This window comes from Galeopterus variegatus, unplaced genomic scaffold, assembly GCF_000696425.1.
Source record: "Galeopterus variegatus unplaced genomic scaffold, G_variegatus-3.0.2 Scaffold544, whole genome shotgun sequence".
Lineage (NCBI taxonomy): Eukaryota > Metazoa > Chordata > Mammalia > Dermoptera > Cynocephalidae > Galeopterus > Galeopterus variegatus.
Window position 1 is genome coordinate 139,398 of NW_007726655.1, and position 17,341 is coordinate 156,738.

The 17,341-nt window shown below is 41.0% G+C and overlaps 1 protein-coding gene across 1 annotated transcript in view; it reads right to left on the bottom strand.

Moving 5' to 3' along the window:
* The window catches only part of TBX15 (T-box 15), a 107,679-nt gene that overhangs the window by 19,962 nt on the left and 70,376 nt on the right, over positions 1-17,341 (bottom strand). Inside the window, exon 6 of the mRNA XM_008569919.1 lies at positions 9,944-10,008. Within this exon, the coding sequence (XP_008568141.1) occupies positions 9,944-10,008 (65 nt within the window). The remainder of the gene's footprint in view (positions 1-9,943; positions 10,009-17,341) is intronic.

Below are 17,341 nucleotides of genomic sequence, written 5' to 3' on the forward strand. Positions count from 1 at the left end.
GTTTACTCAGGATATTTGGTGTCTGAGGATATTCTTTTTTTTTTTTTTTAATTACAGTTGTCCAGGAATATGCTAAAAGACCTCCCAAAAGAGGTCTACAAATTGATTAAAATCAAATCATAATTCAAAACTTGGCTTTAGATAGTACAGTAAGTATATCTACGTGGTGAAGTAGCTGTCATTGATGTGCCTTATAATGGCTTGGAAGAACAGATGTCCAATGAACAGATGCTTGGAGTTGAGTTAAAATTGTTCCTCACCCAGTGATTTTCATCTTGGGAACCCTTTCCCCATTGGAGTCTGAATAGGTAGTAATGGCAGTCTATAAAGAGTTTTCACTGCCTCAAGAAGTATAATAAAAATCCAGGATAACACAAAGTAAGTTAACTAAAATATTAAGTTTATTTACATTTAACTGGAATGGTCTAACTTTAACTAAAATCACACAAAGGACAGATTAGCATCATGGTTAAAGAATAGCATCTGGAGCTAGATCACCTGGGTTCAAATTGCAACCCTGCTGCTCATTAGTGCAACCTTGTCCAAGTTATATGATTTCTTCATGCCTAAGTCTCCCTATCTGTAAATGGAGATAATGATTACACCTCCTCCTAATTATTGCTTAATAAATTCAGATTGATTAAAGACAAAATATATATGGCCTATCTCAAGAATTCCCACTGTTCCGCTCAGGTTGGGACCTGTAATAGGAGAATACATTCTTACTTCACTAGAATTCAAAGCTTTGTCAGCCCTCCTGCTCTGTATTAAATGTGGAGAGAGTTCTGTGTTACCTAATTCCATTTCTCATTCTCTCTTCATAGAACCCAAATCGTGTCCCTCAAGCCTCTGTAGTCCTCATTATCTTGCAGATATTTCAGACTCCAATATGTTAGCCATTAAAAAGACGTCACTCTGTTCAATGACACCATCCCTGGGCAAGAGCCATAGATAATAAAACAATTGCCAACTTTCCCTGGCAAAGCCACATGGCCAAGAGGACAATGGTGGAAAAAGCTCACGTCAGGGAAGGGAAAACAAATAACAAGGCGGGAAAAAAATGTTAAATACTAGCTAAGAGACCACAAGCCAGGGGACATGATAAACAGCTACGGCCTGGATGCATAGGAGGAGTCCAGCTGCCAGTACCCAATACAAGGCCAGCTACCTCGAATTGTGCATGCAGCAGTGCCTGAAAGGGAGTCCAGCACTGATTGTTTCCACAGAACTGCTAAATGGCAGAAGCCAGCCATGCCAGGGATAACAAAAGAATACGCAAAACCCACCCAATACAAGGCCAGCTACCTCGAATTGTGCATGCAGCAGTGCCTGAAAGGGAGTCCAGCACTGATTGTTTGCACAGAACTGCTAAATGGCAGAAGCCAGCCATGCCAGGGATAACAAAAGAATACGCAAAACCTAGGGGTGCTGGTAAGATTGCCTGGAAAGAGCGGGATGGGATTGGCTGGAAAAATGCAGCCAGTGACTCTAGGGAGGACAAACAAAAATATGGAAATTGAAAGTAAGGGAGACACTTGGGATGTCATGCTGTTTGAAACAAGGCAAGTTGGTCAGCTCATTGGCTCTAAGCTTGCTACGTGAGCCTTCAGGAGTGGCAGGGAACTAGAGGTGGACAAGGGCATGGTTTCTGCTGCCTGGCACGCTGTGCCTAATAGAAGAGAGTGAAATCATTCTCTGGATGCTGTCACTGGCTGGATTTGCAAATTCTGAAAGCTAGTACCTCATCGTACTCAGTTTTACCATTAGTAAAATAGGAAATACTGCACTGAGACCAACTCAGAGGTAAAAATGGACAACTTGGACTACAGACAGCAGATGAAATAATTATTACTATTACTTGTATACTTACGATTTGAATGGCTAGAAATAAATACAGTCGTGCACTATAACAACATTTCACTCAACCATGGAATGCATATATGATGATGGTATCATAAGATTGTAATTGCTATACCAGATAGCCTAGGCATGTAGTAAGCTAAACCCCCTAAGTTTGTGTAGGTACACTCTTTGATGTTTGCACAATGACAAAATTACCTAATGATGCATTTCTCAGAATGTATCCCTGTAGTTAAGCAACACATGACTGTATGTGAGGTTAAACTTGAAATTGCTGGTATTTTGCCATTTTTTGACCTATAAATATAGTAACTTCCTATATTTAGCTTAATAAATAGACAAAGGTGTAGAAAATATTTGAGTAAACTAGGTACAAAACACCCTCTACAAACAGATTTTAACTGAGATTCATCAGTAAACTTCCTCCCCCCACGTCCCCAAGAAAGTTTCAGATTTAAGCAAAGATTAACTGGCCCTGACATTAATTTCTAGATGACTTTTCCTTGTCTCTTCTTCTCCTTCTGTTAGCATTAGGCACTGTGATTCCTCATCTCACATTCCTCTTTCTATTGGGTGTTGTGCGGAGGGGCTGGGCCTGTAACAGGGAGTTCCTGTTTGTGCCCGGGAGGTCGTCCTTCACTCTATAAGCATGGCCTTGGGACAGCAGCTGCTTAAGAGGGGGTCACAGAAAAATTCTTTACTCCCAAATATTTTCCCCACCACCATTAGGGAGTAATTCCTTCCCTCAGGTTAAGTATTAACTTCATTAACCATCCTCTTTGAACAAGCAAATATATCCATTCCCGTAATGCAGTGAATGGCTTCATTTTTAGATCACCGTCCTCTGCAGTGTTATGCAAAGGGACACTAGGAACCAAGAAGGACTGCTGCCAGCCACATTCCCAGCAAACAGCAGGGTTGGTTGTAAGTGCTCTGAGAATGAGCTCAGACTCAGATTTCTTCTTGCACCTCATCCTGCAGGCCCTATTTGCTTCTTACTGAGGAGCAACCCATTCAAACTACTTACCCATATAAACCAACCTCCCCATGACACAGGGCCTGCCACTGGCTCCTTTCTGACAGTTCTTGAGTTATGGAATTTGAGTGTTCTGGCTCAGGCCTCCAATGGTGGATTCCACAGAAAAAAAACAGACCCTCCTAAAAGCCTGCACTAATTCTTTGAGCTACTGAAAGGCCACTCCACATGGGACCAAGAGCAGTGGCTTCTGGGGCACCATGCCAGCTGGGAGTATCTGGAGGAAACCAGGTCATACAGGACAGACACCCCTGCAGTTGCCTGCAATGCAGTGGAGCTGGGAGTAAGGTAAAGCCCAAGGTCAAAGACAGGATGAAGGTCACAGACAGAGGAGAACCCAGAGTCTTTCACTCCATAGCACTTTTAAGACAAGTCCATAGAACCCCTCTCTCCCCAAACAGATCATAATTTTAATACTCTCCTCTTTATGTATGTGTTTGCTTTGGAGAAAGTCCCTGAGAAATATGTAAAATTTCAAGGTGACGTGGGTTTTCTGTAAAATCTTCCCTAACAGAAACAAGTCTTTCACATCAGATGTGAGCGGAGAGACCCACAGAGCCCTCTTTCCTTCTATGCCTCTGGCTACCTCTTTAATGTGCAGGGTCTTGACAGTTGTCATACTCCCTCCAGCTGAGCACAGTGCACCCTCGGGCATGTGGGTAGATATACCTTCCAAGGCTGCTTCTTTGACAAGGAGACTGTAAAGACTCTTCTTTCTCTTCAGCTTCCTGAACCATGTCTTCCCTTTAGTACAGGCTCGACTTTGGGGTGGCCACCCACAAAGACGTAATTTTACCTCTCAGTTCTCTATTGGATGACCTTTCTCAGTCAAACCTCATTCTGTTTTAGCTCAGTCTCTAGGAACTCCTTTTTATCTAAGGCTCACAGACACTGAACACTGCTAGATGTCCTTCTCCAGGGAGCCAGGAAGCACAGCTATGCCCCCACTATCCTGAGCCAGATCAGAGGGTCTCAAGGTGTGCGTGTCTAACCTACAGTTAGGCTAAATCAGTGTGTTACAGCCTCAGATTTGAATCAAAACTGCCGTTAGTCTTTCAAAATATTTTTTTTTTATTTCAAACTATTGTTTCTAGATTCATCCTTTCTTCCCTTCTTATTTGGTGTCCAAAACTAGCTCCCTGCTGCTGCTCCCCGATTCACCTTTGGTTGGGATAAGGCTTTCTCACTCTAGAGTTCCTGATTGTGATTTCTCTGCCACTCATCAATACTGTTTATTGTTTTATAACTAAATGAACAATTATTTTATTCTATACTCCTGGAGCTATGGGGGAAAAACTCTAAAAGCGGAAACCTAAAAAAGGTACAGTCCCAGTCTTCCAGGAGCTTACATTCTAGTGGCGTACACAGACCATAGGACAAAAATAATCTCAAACAGATGGAATCTATTTTCCCCCAGAAACATAAGGGTGTTGTCCCCCTGGTAGGAGAAATCTCCCAGAGGCAACCCTGGGGCTAGGCCTGATTAAAGGCGAACATATATTGACCCCACCTAAAACCAGATTTGGGCCACACAATTTCTGAGAAATCTAGAACTAGTAACAACTGAGAAGTAAATACAATATCCCTCTTATTGCAGAAACAATGCCTGGAAGCAAAATCTGTCAATGTCTCTACTCAAAAGGAATGGCTATCTATCACTCTTCCCCACAACATGAACATACACATATACACCCCCCCCACACACACACACACAGGTTGGGTATCCTTAATCTGAAAATCCCAAACCTGAAATGCTCCAAAATCTGAAACTTTTTGAGCACTGACATGACACTCAAAGGAAATGCTCAGCAGAAAATTTTGGGAATTTTGGATTTTCAGATTAGGGGTGCTGAACAGTTAAATTAATGCAAATACCCTGAAATCCAAAATACTTATCATCCTAAGCATTTCAGATAAGTGATAATCAACTTAGACATATATATTTACATGACACACAATCACACACATATGCACAAACAGGCTCCCAGTGAAGACTTCTAATCAGGGGCATAATTACATGAGAATGGACAGTAGCAGCTCCGTAAGTAAAATTTGAAGGGTGGAGACTTTCTCACACTGAAGTGTATGCCTGATACTTCCTAAAGAAGCCGAGAGAACTAAGACAGATTCTGACAATGATGACACCACAGGGCTGATAATGTGGGCTCACTGGGGCTCCTATTGGGGTTCTAGACAGTTCAGTGACTATCACCTCTTTTCTTCAACCAAGATCAGAATCAATTCTGAGAATAAGACAAGAGCCTTATGTAATGGACCTCAAAATACCAATTTTACTATTGATAAGTTCTCTGGAGACTATGGCATAGGTGTGAAAGCTGAATGCGCTGGCTAGAACTCCCCTGAGATAAGCTTACTCCCCAAAACTGCAGGCCTCCTCTGCTAGGCTTATTACACAATGGAAAGACAGCCTGGAATGAGTGTTCTCTGTGGGCAAGCAGGTCCTGAAGGGTTCCTTCTCCCAACTCAGCAATCAGCTCAGTCCCTCAGGTTCTCACTGGGAAGAAGGAGAAGGATGGGGCTAGAAGCCAGGAGTGCTTCTCCATGGATACCTCTTTATATGAAAATACAAAAGAGGGGAGGCCAGCGACCTCAGCCACAGTCCCTCACACTCGTCTCTGCACTTCAGAGGACACAGCTATTGGCTGGGGACTGCTCTTTGGTGGCATGAGAAACACACATGAGGCATCTGAAGAGAGCCCAGGGAGTGGCTGTGTCCTGCCATCTCTCCTCTCACACTCCTCCCCTCCTGAGCCTCTGGGTCGCAGGGATGGATTGAGACTGACAAACCTGAACATGTTTTGGTTTGAGGTTTGGCAAACTCTGTAACTCCAAAGTATTCCACAAATGTTTTGTGTTCTGAAAAACCAAAAAACATTGGCCAAGCACTTTCCTCCCTAATTTTTAAGCCCATGTGTTTTTAAAGGAAATGTAATCCGTATGTTTTGGGGTACATTTATATGCAGCTCATCAAATCATGCTCCCCTGCATGAGTCACTTGATGTCTAAAATGCAGGGGGAGAATCTTAGATTTATAAGAACTCTGTTAGCATAAGAAAGACGACAGATAAGGAATTGGTTGGAAGGGGTAAACTGGGTCCTCAGTGCTGGAACAGAACCACCAGTTCCCAGAAGACTGGCAGATAATTCTCTATATCCTCACCCATCAATCTTTCCCATCTGCAAAATTGCATTAATAATGCTTGCCCTCATCAGATCCTGTAGATAGCTAGTGAGAAAGTGTGTCTATCAGGTAATTTTGAGCTTTTTAAAGAGAAAAATACAAGAGCCCCTGTACTTACCCCAACAAGTTTGTTTTAATCCAGCTTCCTAGAACGCTGGAGGACAAAAATGGCTTCTACCTTTAATAATTCATCCTTGTCCCACTGTGAGACACGTGACCTCAGTGTCATTATATCACAGTTTCATCTGCTAGGGAAGTGCGGCCTGGCTTCCTGTCTTCTGCTAAGGAGACCCTTGTTTACAGGGGCCAGTAGACTGACAAAATCGTGAGAGTTGTCTACAAAGACAGGCTGAGAATATACAGGTTGTTTTATTTGGAAAAGAGAAGGTTCTGGGTGACTTGCATAGTTTTTTTAAGTAGATGAAGGGTTTTTAGAGAAAGGATTCTGTTCTCAACATCTGTTGAAGATAAAGTAAGTCAAGTGTAAACTGTTAACATGATGGAGCACAAAGTGCACAGGCTTTGAAGTCAGGCAGACTCAGATTTTAATTCCTGCTCCAGCTTTACTGTGTGACAATAGGAAAGCTGCTTAACCTCTCTGAATCTCAGTTTCCTCATTTGTAAAATACAGGTTGTTTTGAAGTTTAGAGAGAACATAAGTAAAGGGTCGGGAACACAGATAAGCGTTCGATCACAGTTAACTGATATAATTACTGATAGTACTTAAAGTAGCCTGCAGGTTTTGGTGGGACATAATGAATTTGCATGCTATTGGAATAAGTTAAAAAATAAATAAAGCATTGAAGTTGGCTAATGAGGATCCATAGTTCTGTTTTCCTGGAGCCCTCTCGAAGAAGAGCAACCCACTAAACAGGACAGACAAATAACTGTCCGCCCTGAGCAATAAGACATTCAGCCGTCTTCAGGCAGGCACAGGCCAATGCCAAAGGTCTCTTCTAGCCTGGTGAGGACAGCGGAGGACCTCAGCATTTGAACTGAGATGCAATCACAACTTCCTGACCAATGGCAAATCCTTTGAGATGCAATGGTTTTATTTTCAAAGTTAAAGGGTGGCTCCAATTCCTAGACCCTAATGGGTCTAATGCTGGTCAACACAGCCTGTCTCTTCCAATTTTCTGTTCTGAGTCATGCCTCTGCACCTCCATTCTTACGCTGCTCAGCCACATTCCTGGGCAGGGACCATGCTCTGTAGCCATAGGGCCTCCTTGTTGTTGCACAAACTCACCTAGCACGTGTCTGTCTTTGCACTTGCTGTTTCCTCTGCCTGGAGTACATACCTGGCAGCTTTCATGGCATCTTATCAGAAAGACTATCCTTGGCACCCCTCTCCATCCTATAAAAGTGGTTCCCACTCTCACTCTACCTCCTAGCCTGATTTATTTTTCTTGTTAGCACCTATCAATAATTGACATATATATTTCTTGATACCTATGTAATACAGACAACAAATGATCAAAGTACATCCAGACAGCAATTTCCAAGGACAGGGTACCTATTAATAGGAAAGCATTTATTGAGGAATCAAGTTCAACCTTAAAAAAGTGACCAAAAGGGCCGGCCCGGTGGCGCACTGGAGAGTGCAACGCTTGGGAGCGGGGCGGCGCTCCCGACAAGGGTTTGGATCCCACGTGGAGAACGGTTCCCGCTCACTGGCTGAGAGTGGTGCGGGCGCAACACCGAGGGTTGCGATCCTGTTGCCGGTCAGTAAAAAAGACAAAAAAGGAAAAAAAAAAAAAAAGTGACCAAAATAACTTTGAAAAACAAGGACTCCAATGTGATAAAAAGGCAAAGAAAAAGACAAAAAACAATATTTCACGAGCCAGAAAGAAAATAAGCAAATACTAAATGTTGCTGGAGACTTTAAAAAGGAAGAAAGAAGAAAGAAGGGGTTGAATAACAACTATCGCAATAGGTCTTGCCCCTGGAGACAGACAGTTGTATCTAAAGCAGCAGTTCTTAACTTTTGGTTATAGACATTTTTGAAAATGTAAAGAAAGCTATACACTCTCTCCAGAAAAGTGAGTGGCTGCTCATCCACACATAATTTTACTTACAATATCTGGGAGCTCACAGAACCCCTGAAATCCAGCCATGGACTCTAAGCTAAAGATCTTAAATGCCCTTGCCACACATAGCCTACCTTTGGAAATAGCCTATCATGAATGTTCTGACCCAAAGAGTCTCCAGGTTTAGAGGTCTAGAGGCTTCTTTATGAAAGGACAGCTTCTAGTTTTGACTTGCTTATCACTGACAAGGTCCTCAGTAAGCCCAGAGTGCAGAGCCTTGAAAAGGAAGCAATAGGAAACAGCTCAAAGGCATATTCTGGTGACCCGGACATGAAACATAAGCTAATGGGGAGGAAGAGGATGGCCCATCTGAAATGGAAGGAACAAGTAGTCATTCTTCGTTGGCTAAAATTTGAAAATAAAGGCCTTTGTCTTATTCTAAACAAAGATCCATCAAACAGGAAAGCATTTGTTCTGGAATCCACATGCCTGAGTCGTCATGTGCTCTGTCACTAAACAGTTGTTTAACTTAGACCATATTGCTGAATTTTGTTATCTGCAAACCAAAAGTTTAAAGGAATTTTACTTTTCTCAATAGATACGACCTTGAAAAATTCTGAGATAAATGAAATTTTATAGAATTCTAAATGTATTTGAAATATATAATGAGTTTGATAAATCAGTGCTTTCATAAATCATTTTGTAAAGAAAGTGATCGAGACAGACTTTCAGCATTTTCCTTTCAAAATGATTGGGACAGACTTTCAGCATAAAGCTGGGTTCTAATATAATGTACAACATATTTCACAAAGTGGTTCCAAATTTAAGTTTTCAGTTTATCCAAAAACTATTGCAGAGAGAACACCAAAGACAACTCCTGACAATCTGTCATTCAGTTGTAAAGAATGCCCCGAAATTATGAAAAAGGTATCACCATTAAAGTTAATAGCGTTGTGAAGCCTATGTCTTCTATAAGACAGAGGGGCCCCATTTGCTAATTCAATATTGTGTAACATTTTTTCATTGAATAACCTTAGATACACTTGTATCTGATTTCCCTAACCATTTCAGTTCTCTCCCAACTTTCCATCGATAACAGATTTTAATTTTATGTAGGAAGGGTAAAATAGAAAGAATTTAGAGGGAAGAAAGAAGTATCAAACAAAAAACAACACAGTCTCTAAGGCTATTTACTACAGAAGCAAATAGTCCTATAAACTTCAGCAATTCCTAAGAGTTCCACTGTATAACAACCTAGTCATATTAATGATGTTAATCAAGAAAGGTGGTGTTCTACAAACTCTCTTTACTAAAGCAGGAAATATACAATGTATTTTGTAACTATTTCCTAAAAGAAAACTGGTTAACTCTTAAAGGTAATAATTTTCTAAAAAAAAATATTTTTTAGAAAACAACTCCTTGTTTTCTGATAATGCAAAATCTATGAGATATCACTACAGGTGCTATAGCCACCTATGATGCTTATCAGGAAAAAAACAGCAATCCTTTGAGGATAATAAATCACCATAAAATTTTTATTAAGTTACAATTCAGTATGATATAGGGGAAAAAACGGCATAAGGGATTTGATCTGGCGATTTAGATTGTGTTAACAAAGATTTTGGAAAATTCAGCCTTTTGGGAGGCAGCTTTTTGATTCTTGCATCAGCTGTCCATTTCTCTTTGCCTGAGTCAGCACGGTGGCAGAGCATGCAGGTGTTTTCCAAAAATTAAAAGCCAAGAGCCACCGATGTGAAATGCCACATAAAAAAGCAAAATAAAAAAATGTCAGTGGGTCTCTTCCCCTATTATTCTTACCTGTTTCTTCCAGAATCTCTGAATCCTTTAGCAAAAGGGTTTCGGTCAATTTTTAATCTGGTGATCTAGAAACAAACAAATAAGTATGAATTGTTTTTACATATTTTTTTATCTTTTTTTGTTACTCTTAGAAGATTAACAAAAATCACTCTATTAATAACAGCTGTTGTTTTTATTTAGTTTCATTTAGTTTTAGATTTAAATTGAAGCTTGAGATAGGACTAGGGCCTGGCACACAGATGTGGGACCACCTGACTCACTTCTCTCTAAAAGCCAAGATTTGTCCAGTATATGACTCTGTAAACTCTTCTAGTCATCTTCCTTGCCCCAAAGTGATGATAAATCACTTGTCTAGACAGAATGAATGGATTTGGTCAACTCAGTCAGGTGGAATTAGACCACCAGACAAACTGCCTCGGCCTGAGAGATCCTTGACTGCATTTTCCATCTCACGTAAGTCGTGCCTTTCAGGCCACTAGGAATTGTTCATTTAATAACCTGAAATATTTCTATAAAAGTCACAAAAAGTAGCCAGACTCTTGCCAGTGTTTTACCCAAAGGAAAGTGTAGGGATGTGAGTCTGAACGGGGCAGGATGCAGCATGTCTTATACCATCTGCAAGACTCACAAGCAAATCAGAAGAAACAAAGAGGCAGCTCATAAGGCTGAGCAAACCCTGCACATCTTACTGTGTCACACAGGTTGGACAGGTCCTCAGGGGCCATCTGACTCAACTTTCACTCAGTGCGTAAGTCCCCCTCCATTGCATCCTATATCAGCTCCAGCAAACCCTGCCATGTTTGTATATATTACACTTGTGCCTCTAGACTAGAACAAGCCTGACCAACATATTCCATATGCACTCTAGTGTTTCCACTTTCAGCTGTGGTCACGAGAGGCATTTTGATACCTTTGTGTCTGAACCAGATGTTAATGACTCACTAAATTCAAGCAATAGAGAATAAGGGGCAGGAGCTAGGAAGCTCAGAAAGGCACTCTCGATGGAAAGTAATTCTAGAAAGAAGGAAATCTCATTATTTAACACTATCTTCATATTTCTGATAATTGTAGAACTTATCACTAAGACAGCTAAATTTGTTTTCTATCTTGCAAATCTTTCATATTCCCCCTTCCGTCTCATTTCATCAGAGTGGAATTTCCCAAAGCCACAGTCTTTAAAGGTCTTTAAAATGCAATGTGAGATTTTGACAAACAGACCTGACTTGAAAGAACCATACTGGCTTCAAGGCTATTTTTCTCCTTAAACATTTCTTGCCTCTAGAACGGCACACTAATAATGCAGCACTAATAATGTAGCAAAGGCAATTTTACATCTATTTTATAGACCAGAGCAGGAGCCTGAAGGTTTGGCTTTCTAAAGTCCAGTGTCTGCCATGTGAATACTGTATTGAGTTTAAAGAGTGTCACTGCTTTTCTTTGTCTGACTTAAAATCAGTCCTTTCTTCCTCCATAATCCACAGCAATAAACCACACACCATATTTTCTTTTCAAGTTGGGGTTATAATATTTTATTTTCTCTTTCAAGTTGGCTTATCCTGTCCAACTCATTTATGATAGAGGTTTCTGATGTATGATTGTGTGCCGTGTTTTGGGAGCCTCCACAGATCCCTGTAAATATAATGACATTCTACTTCACGGGCCTGGGAGAAATGGTTGAAAACCTATTTCCCACAGCATATTGGAGCCCAGGCCATGGGATCTGTATGGAAATTGAATAGTTGAATACCATCAAATGCTAGGAAAAGTAACACCTCTACACTTGTTTCAAAGCTTTTAATGTGAGATTTAGAGAGCTCTATGAAGAGCTTGGTTGTTCCGCTCACTGTTTATTTTTTGTCAAGTGTCTTTGGTGTGCAAAGCAGTGTGACGGGCAACACAGGTGACACATAGTGATGTACAGTCAACACGATATGAGGGTACTTCAAAATAAATACAATTAAAAGATAATACGAATCATTCCATGAACTTTTTGAAGTACCCTTATATATAGCTGTGGATAGTCCATCTTTCCCCCAAGAAGCTTATAATCTAAAGGGAAAAAGCAGCTATGCACACTAACAATTACAATATAAAAATAGGAAAGGTTCACAATAAGAGCAAAGTGCCATGCAGACTTAGAGGAAGTAGCAATTACTCCAAGGTGAAGGACGCTGAGGTTTCATGTTAGAGGTAACACGTGAGCCAGGCCTTGAAGGGTGTGTAGGATTTTAATGAGAAACACAAGAGGCAGAAAAGGAACAAGGGAAGCATTTTGTAAGAAAGGTCCTATGTGAGCCTGTGAAATAGGAAAGAATGACACATATTCAAGAAACACTGAGGAGTCGGATGTGACCAGAGCCCAGGCTATGGGAAGAAGAATATAAGAGAGAAGGCTAGAGCGGCTGGCTTGAGGCCACATCGTGGAAAGCCTTTATTACCCCACCCAGGCATTTAGATTACTCAACAGGCAGAAGAGAGCAACTTTAGGTATATAAACCAAGTCATGATCCCAGTTCATGCTTATGCTGACAACTTTGGCTATGTCTACAAATACCAAGGGTAACAGGGACAGTATTTCAGAGGACTAAACAAATGGCTTTTAACCTTAATAATCCTTAGTTTAGTCCCATGGTCCCATATCAAGAGGCAGCCTGTTTGACTCAGATCTAATGAGTGTCTTCCATAGTAAAGACAGGGACACAAATGACAGCTGGGCCATAAGCCTTCTTACTGTTCTGAGGAAAACAAGGACAGGATGTAGGGAGTTCTCATCAGGTAGAAAAAGAAATTAAAAATCCTCCCTGTCTCATACTCCACTGCAGTAGACGGACAAAGCAGAAGCAAGCAGTTAGACTTCAAGTGCCTTGGCTCCCCCATTCAAACCAAAATCTAGGGGTGGGGTTGGAAAGACTCAGGGGAAACTGTCAGAGTGACCTCCATACATACACTGGAGTGGCTGTATCAATGTAAAAATGCCACCTGATCTGAATAAACAGGAAGAGGCCTGAGTTTGTATCTCTAGCCTCCTGTAGCCCTTCTGTGGTGGGTGAGGGACTCAGAAGTCCTCACATGCCATGACAGGGAAGGCAGGGTGACTGTGACACAGATGTGCTACAGCCTAGTCAAAAGCCAGATTACCTAGGTGAGACCTGAGGTGAGGCTGGGCCCCCAAGAGACCCACAAGGCCCCAACTGAGGCAAGAAAACAAGCCCAATTTCAGCAGCCTCTATCAGTACAGCATATCAGCACCAGGGACACAGGGACAGACCAGTCTAGATGCCCCACAGCTGAGGCCAGTGAGCCTGGTGAACAGCACAGGGACCCACAAGTAACCATGACGAGGGCATACAAGCCTCTCACCTCCACCCCTGTGCATGCACTGTACATCTAGAGGCTATCAGGGAGGGGGCAAAAGACAAAAATTCAACATTTGTCCAAAATAAATCAAATTACACGAAGGGATATTTAACCCAAAATAGATTTAGAGAGTTTACATTTCCCCCTACCCTACCCCAATACAGGGACCAGGGCTTTCTAGGAAAATCAGCTATAGAAAATTACACACATATAATAATATAATAAATATATTTGGCACATTTGAGTAGCTAATTTTCAACCCTACCCCACAATTATGTTTATCAGTTAGACTCAAATATGGTTGTCTACATCCACCTCCCAACTTTAGACCAGGTGGCCATCATCTCTTGACTAAACTACTTTAAATGGCCTTTGAAATGATCTCCCTTCTTCTGTTCCTGTCCCTGTCCAATCTCCTTTCTACACAGCAGACCAGGTGACACTTGTTAACACATAACTGGATCATGTCATTCTCCTTAGTGGCTACCACTGCTCAGAATTCATCCCGGCTCCTTACCCAGCCATGCAGGGCCAGCATGCCCTGGCTCAGCCCTCCTCTCCAGCTGCAACTGTGCTCCTCTGCACAGGTCCACAGACTCCAGCCTAACTGAGCTGTTCTCAGTGCTGGCATATGCCAAGCTCTTTCCCTGCTCAGGCCTGTTACACTTGCTCTACCTTTAGATTTTAAAAATGCTCTTTTCTCTACTTTTTACATAGCTGACTCCTCGTTCTAAGTCTTAGTCTAAACATTATCTCCCAAGAGAGATCATCCCTAATCATCCCTCCAAAATAGGATACCTGCTACTCTCTTTAACTACACCCTCTTTAATTCCATCTTTGTTCTTAACCCAATTGGTAATTACATATTTATTTTTTGTTTACATGTTTACTGTATGTCTCTCCCACTGGACTACAGGTAAGAATCATTTTATTAAGCAGAACCTAGTATGACACACTCTTCGAGCTCAATGAATAGTTATTCAATGAATGAATTAATTAATGAGTGAATGAATTAATGATGATATGGGAACCAGGGATCACCAGTCCCAAAGCCATGATAAGCTTTAGAGGATCCAGACCAAGTAACTGTCTCAATTCTATTGGCTTTCACTGCAGGTATTACAGACAAAAATCTTTAATGTCTCTCCAGTCAGATTAGGTCCATTAGTAACTTCCTGTGTAGCTAAAGCTATTCTACAGTCGTCATGTTCAAACTTGGTCCTGAGATAATGAGAAGACATGGAAAATACAGAGGTTATGGAAGCATTCTCTTCACTGATTTTATTTCCATAACCTTACACTGATTTGTGTAGTCTGAGTTATTGAAGGCTGTGGCACATAAGGGATGTTTGCTGGCTTGCCACCATTAATTTTAATCATCGTCATTAACTTTTTTGCCTAGTAAATAGAGGTAGTTAATATGCGAGGCATACCTCACAGTGCACAGTGCAGACACAGCCTGCAGAGGAAATGAAACTTGAACATCCTGAGTAAGATGTTATAGTATGCAGGCTGAAAGGGCCTTCTCTTATTAACACTCTCTTAGTTATTTTCTATCACATTGCTTTTCCATAGGGGGAAAGAAAAAAAACAAAACAAATAAACCTTAGCCAGTATGAAAAAATAAAATAAAATAAAAACTCTGCACTGATTTGACTGAAAATCAAATCTGGCTCAGTAGTTTAAGATATAATGAGTGGCTCAGAAATCCTTTTGGATTTGTTTCCACAAACCTGGCTGTGGTTTTAGACTTCCTATCTGGTTCATGTCGCCAATTCTCATCAAGAAATAAGTCTATGTTACCTGGGGAGAACAAGGCTATATCTTTTTGAAATCTAGTTTCCTGTTTGGGTTAAAAAAAAAATCAATGCAGTCTTTTCCTCTTGGAGAAGACAGAGACTTTGCAATGGAAATTTTCTGCTCATTCCATGAGGACATATTGGCATTAGCTTCTTCTAAGAAAAAGCATGGAGTGTAGAGTCACCTTTACTCCACTTCTACCACCTTATTCTCCATGATGCGATTCTGGGCATGGTGTACCCTCCTCTCTGCCATAGACCTGCTGTTGGCATGCTGAGAGCAAATACTAATAATAATAACTTCAGTATGCTAGGAGCCCTGGAAGTCTATAGGTCAGTTAGCAGGGGTGGGAGGAGGAATGGAAAAAGGGGGAAAAATCACAAAATATTCCATGAAAATAGAAACCCTTTCTTCACACTTCACTACTACTTGCATCCAGAGAAGCATAGGGCTGGCCAGTTAGCTCAGCTGGTTAGACCACGGTGTCATAACACCAAGCTCAGGGGTTCAGATCCCCTTACCAGCCAGCTGCCAAAGAAGCAGAACCATAGATATAAAAGAAAACCAGTAGTAGAGGTGTGTTGGCTTGTCATTCATTCAGCTATTGTCATTTACCAAAAATATAGTTAGTGCTATGCACTATGAGATAGACACAAATATCTTAGAATTATTAAGATGGAAGTGTCTTCATCTTAACTCATGGTTTCTGGGCTTCAGAATTTAATAGGCCAATTCTAACCCCTCCCCCAACATTTGAGGGATCAGCATTTATATCCCAATTTTTTATTCTACCCAGTGAAGAGCATTAACATCTATCTACTCTTTTCTGCCATCATTAATTCATAAAAGAAATTACATTTTTGTATCAAAAAAGTAGAAAGAGCAAAATGGAATAATGTACAGTCTATTAAGTTGAATCTTTACATCTATTTAAAAATGCCTTTATTTTTCTCATTTTTCAGAGGACCATAAAAAATTTTTCCATAGACTGGCACTGATTCAGACCAAACGATCAATCTTCAAATGAGAATATTGAGGTGGATTTGTCAAAGGCAGTACAGTCGGTCAGCTGCAGAGTTGCATCTAGTACTCAAGTCTTTTAACTCTCAACTGGTGTTTTCTATCATATCACACTGTTTTTTTTAAAAGGCACAACCTTTTTTTTTCAAAAAGCTCAAAATATTGAGAGGAAGATTGGATACATAACCACTAAACTTAGAATGTGATAAAGGCTACAAGAGATGAACAGTACTCTAATAGTTCTAGGGAGGAAGAGTTCATTTGCAGCTGAAAAAGCAAAGAAGGTTGTAAGGGATAGTATTTTCACCAAAGGTGAAAAGTAGAAGGAATCTAGTCCAATAATGATGAAGGGAAAGAGCATTCCTGGAAAAGAAAATAGTACCTGCAAAAGCAAGATGGCTACGAAGTTCAGGCAGCAGTAAAAACCTAACTAGATTGCTGTACTCTTGTGGGTGTGTGATGGGGAATAAAAGAAAATGAGTGTAGAAATGTAGTTGGTGATTAGCCACAGTGGGCCTCAATGGAAAGACTTGGGATCCTAGACTTTACACCCTAGACACTGAGGAGTCATTGACAGTTTTTTACAGTGAAATGATACAATCAGTGCTGTGTTTTAGCGAGACCCATCTAGCAGTGATGTATAGGATGGCACGTGAGACATTAAGCCTGCAGTCCGGGTGAACTAATTGGAAGCTAACATAAGAGCCCAAGGTCGGGGGAGGGAAGGGCCAGAACAAGGGCAGAAGCAATGAGATTAGAAAGAAGAAAATATTCTGCTAGTAGAAGCAGCAGAGTTTAGTTGCAGACTTGATGTGGGGAGAGTCAGGTGTCCAGCCTAGCTGACAAGATGGAAGTCAGCAGGAACACCGGCTTCAACAACAGGGAGGACTGGGCAAAGTCACAATGAATAGTATAGTTCGGAAAATTTTGTTAAGAGCAACAAAACATGTTCCAACCTCTCAAATATGGGCTTGCTAAAAATGTATTGGTCTAGAATACTGTGTGGATAAAAAAAAAGTTAACACACATGAATGCTCTAATTATTTTCAATACTTGAAAATCGTGTTGATTGCCTGGGTTTGATGACAATAAATTGCTGCCAATCCTCATTAAAAATCATGCAAAAAAGGGGGTGAGGATAAATTAGAATTCCAGAGCTATCAGGGATCTCGGAAAGCACAGGCCAATTCCTCATTTCGAGAGAAAGAAATTGAAGCCCGG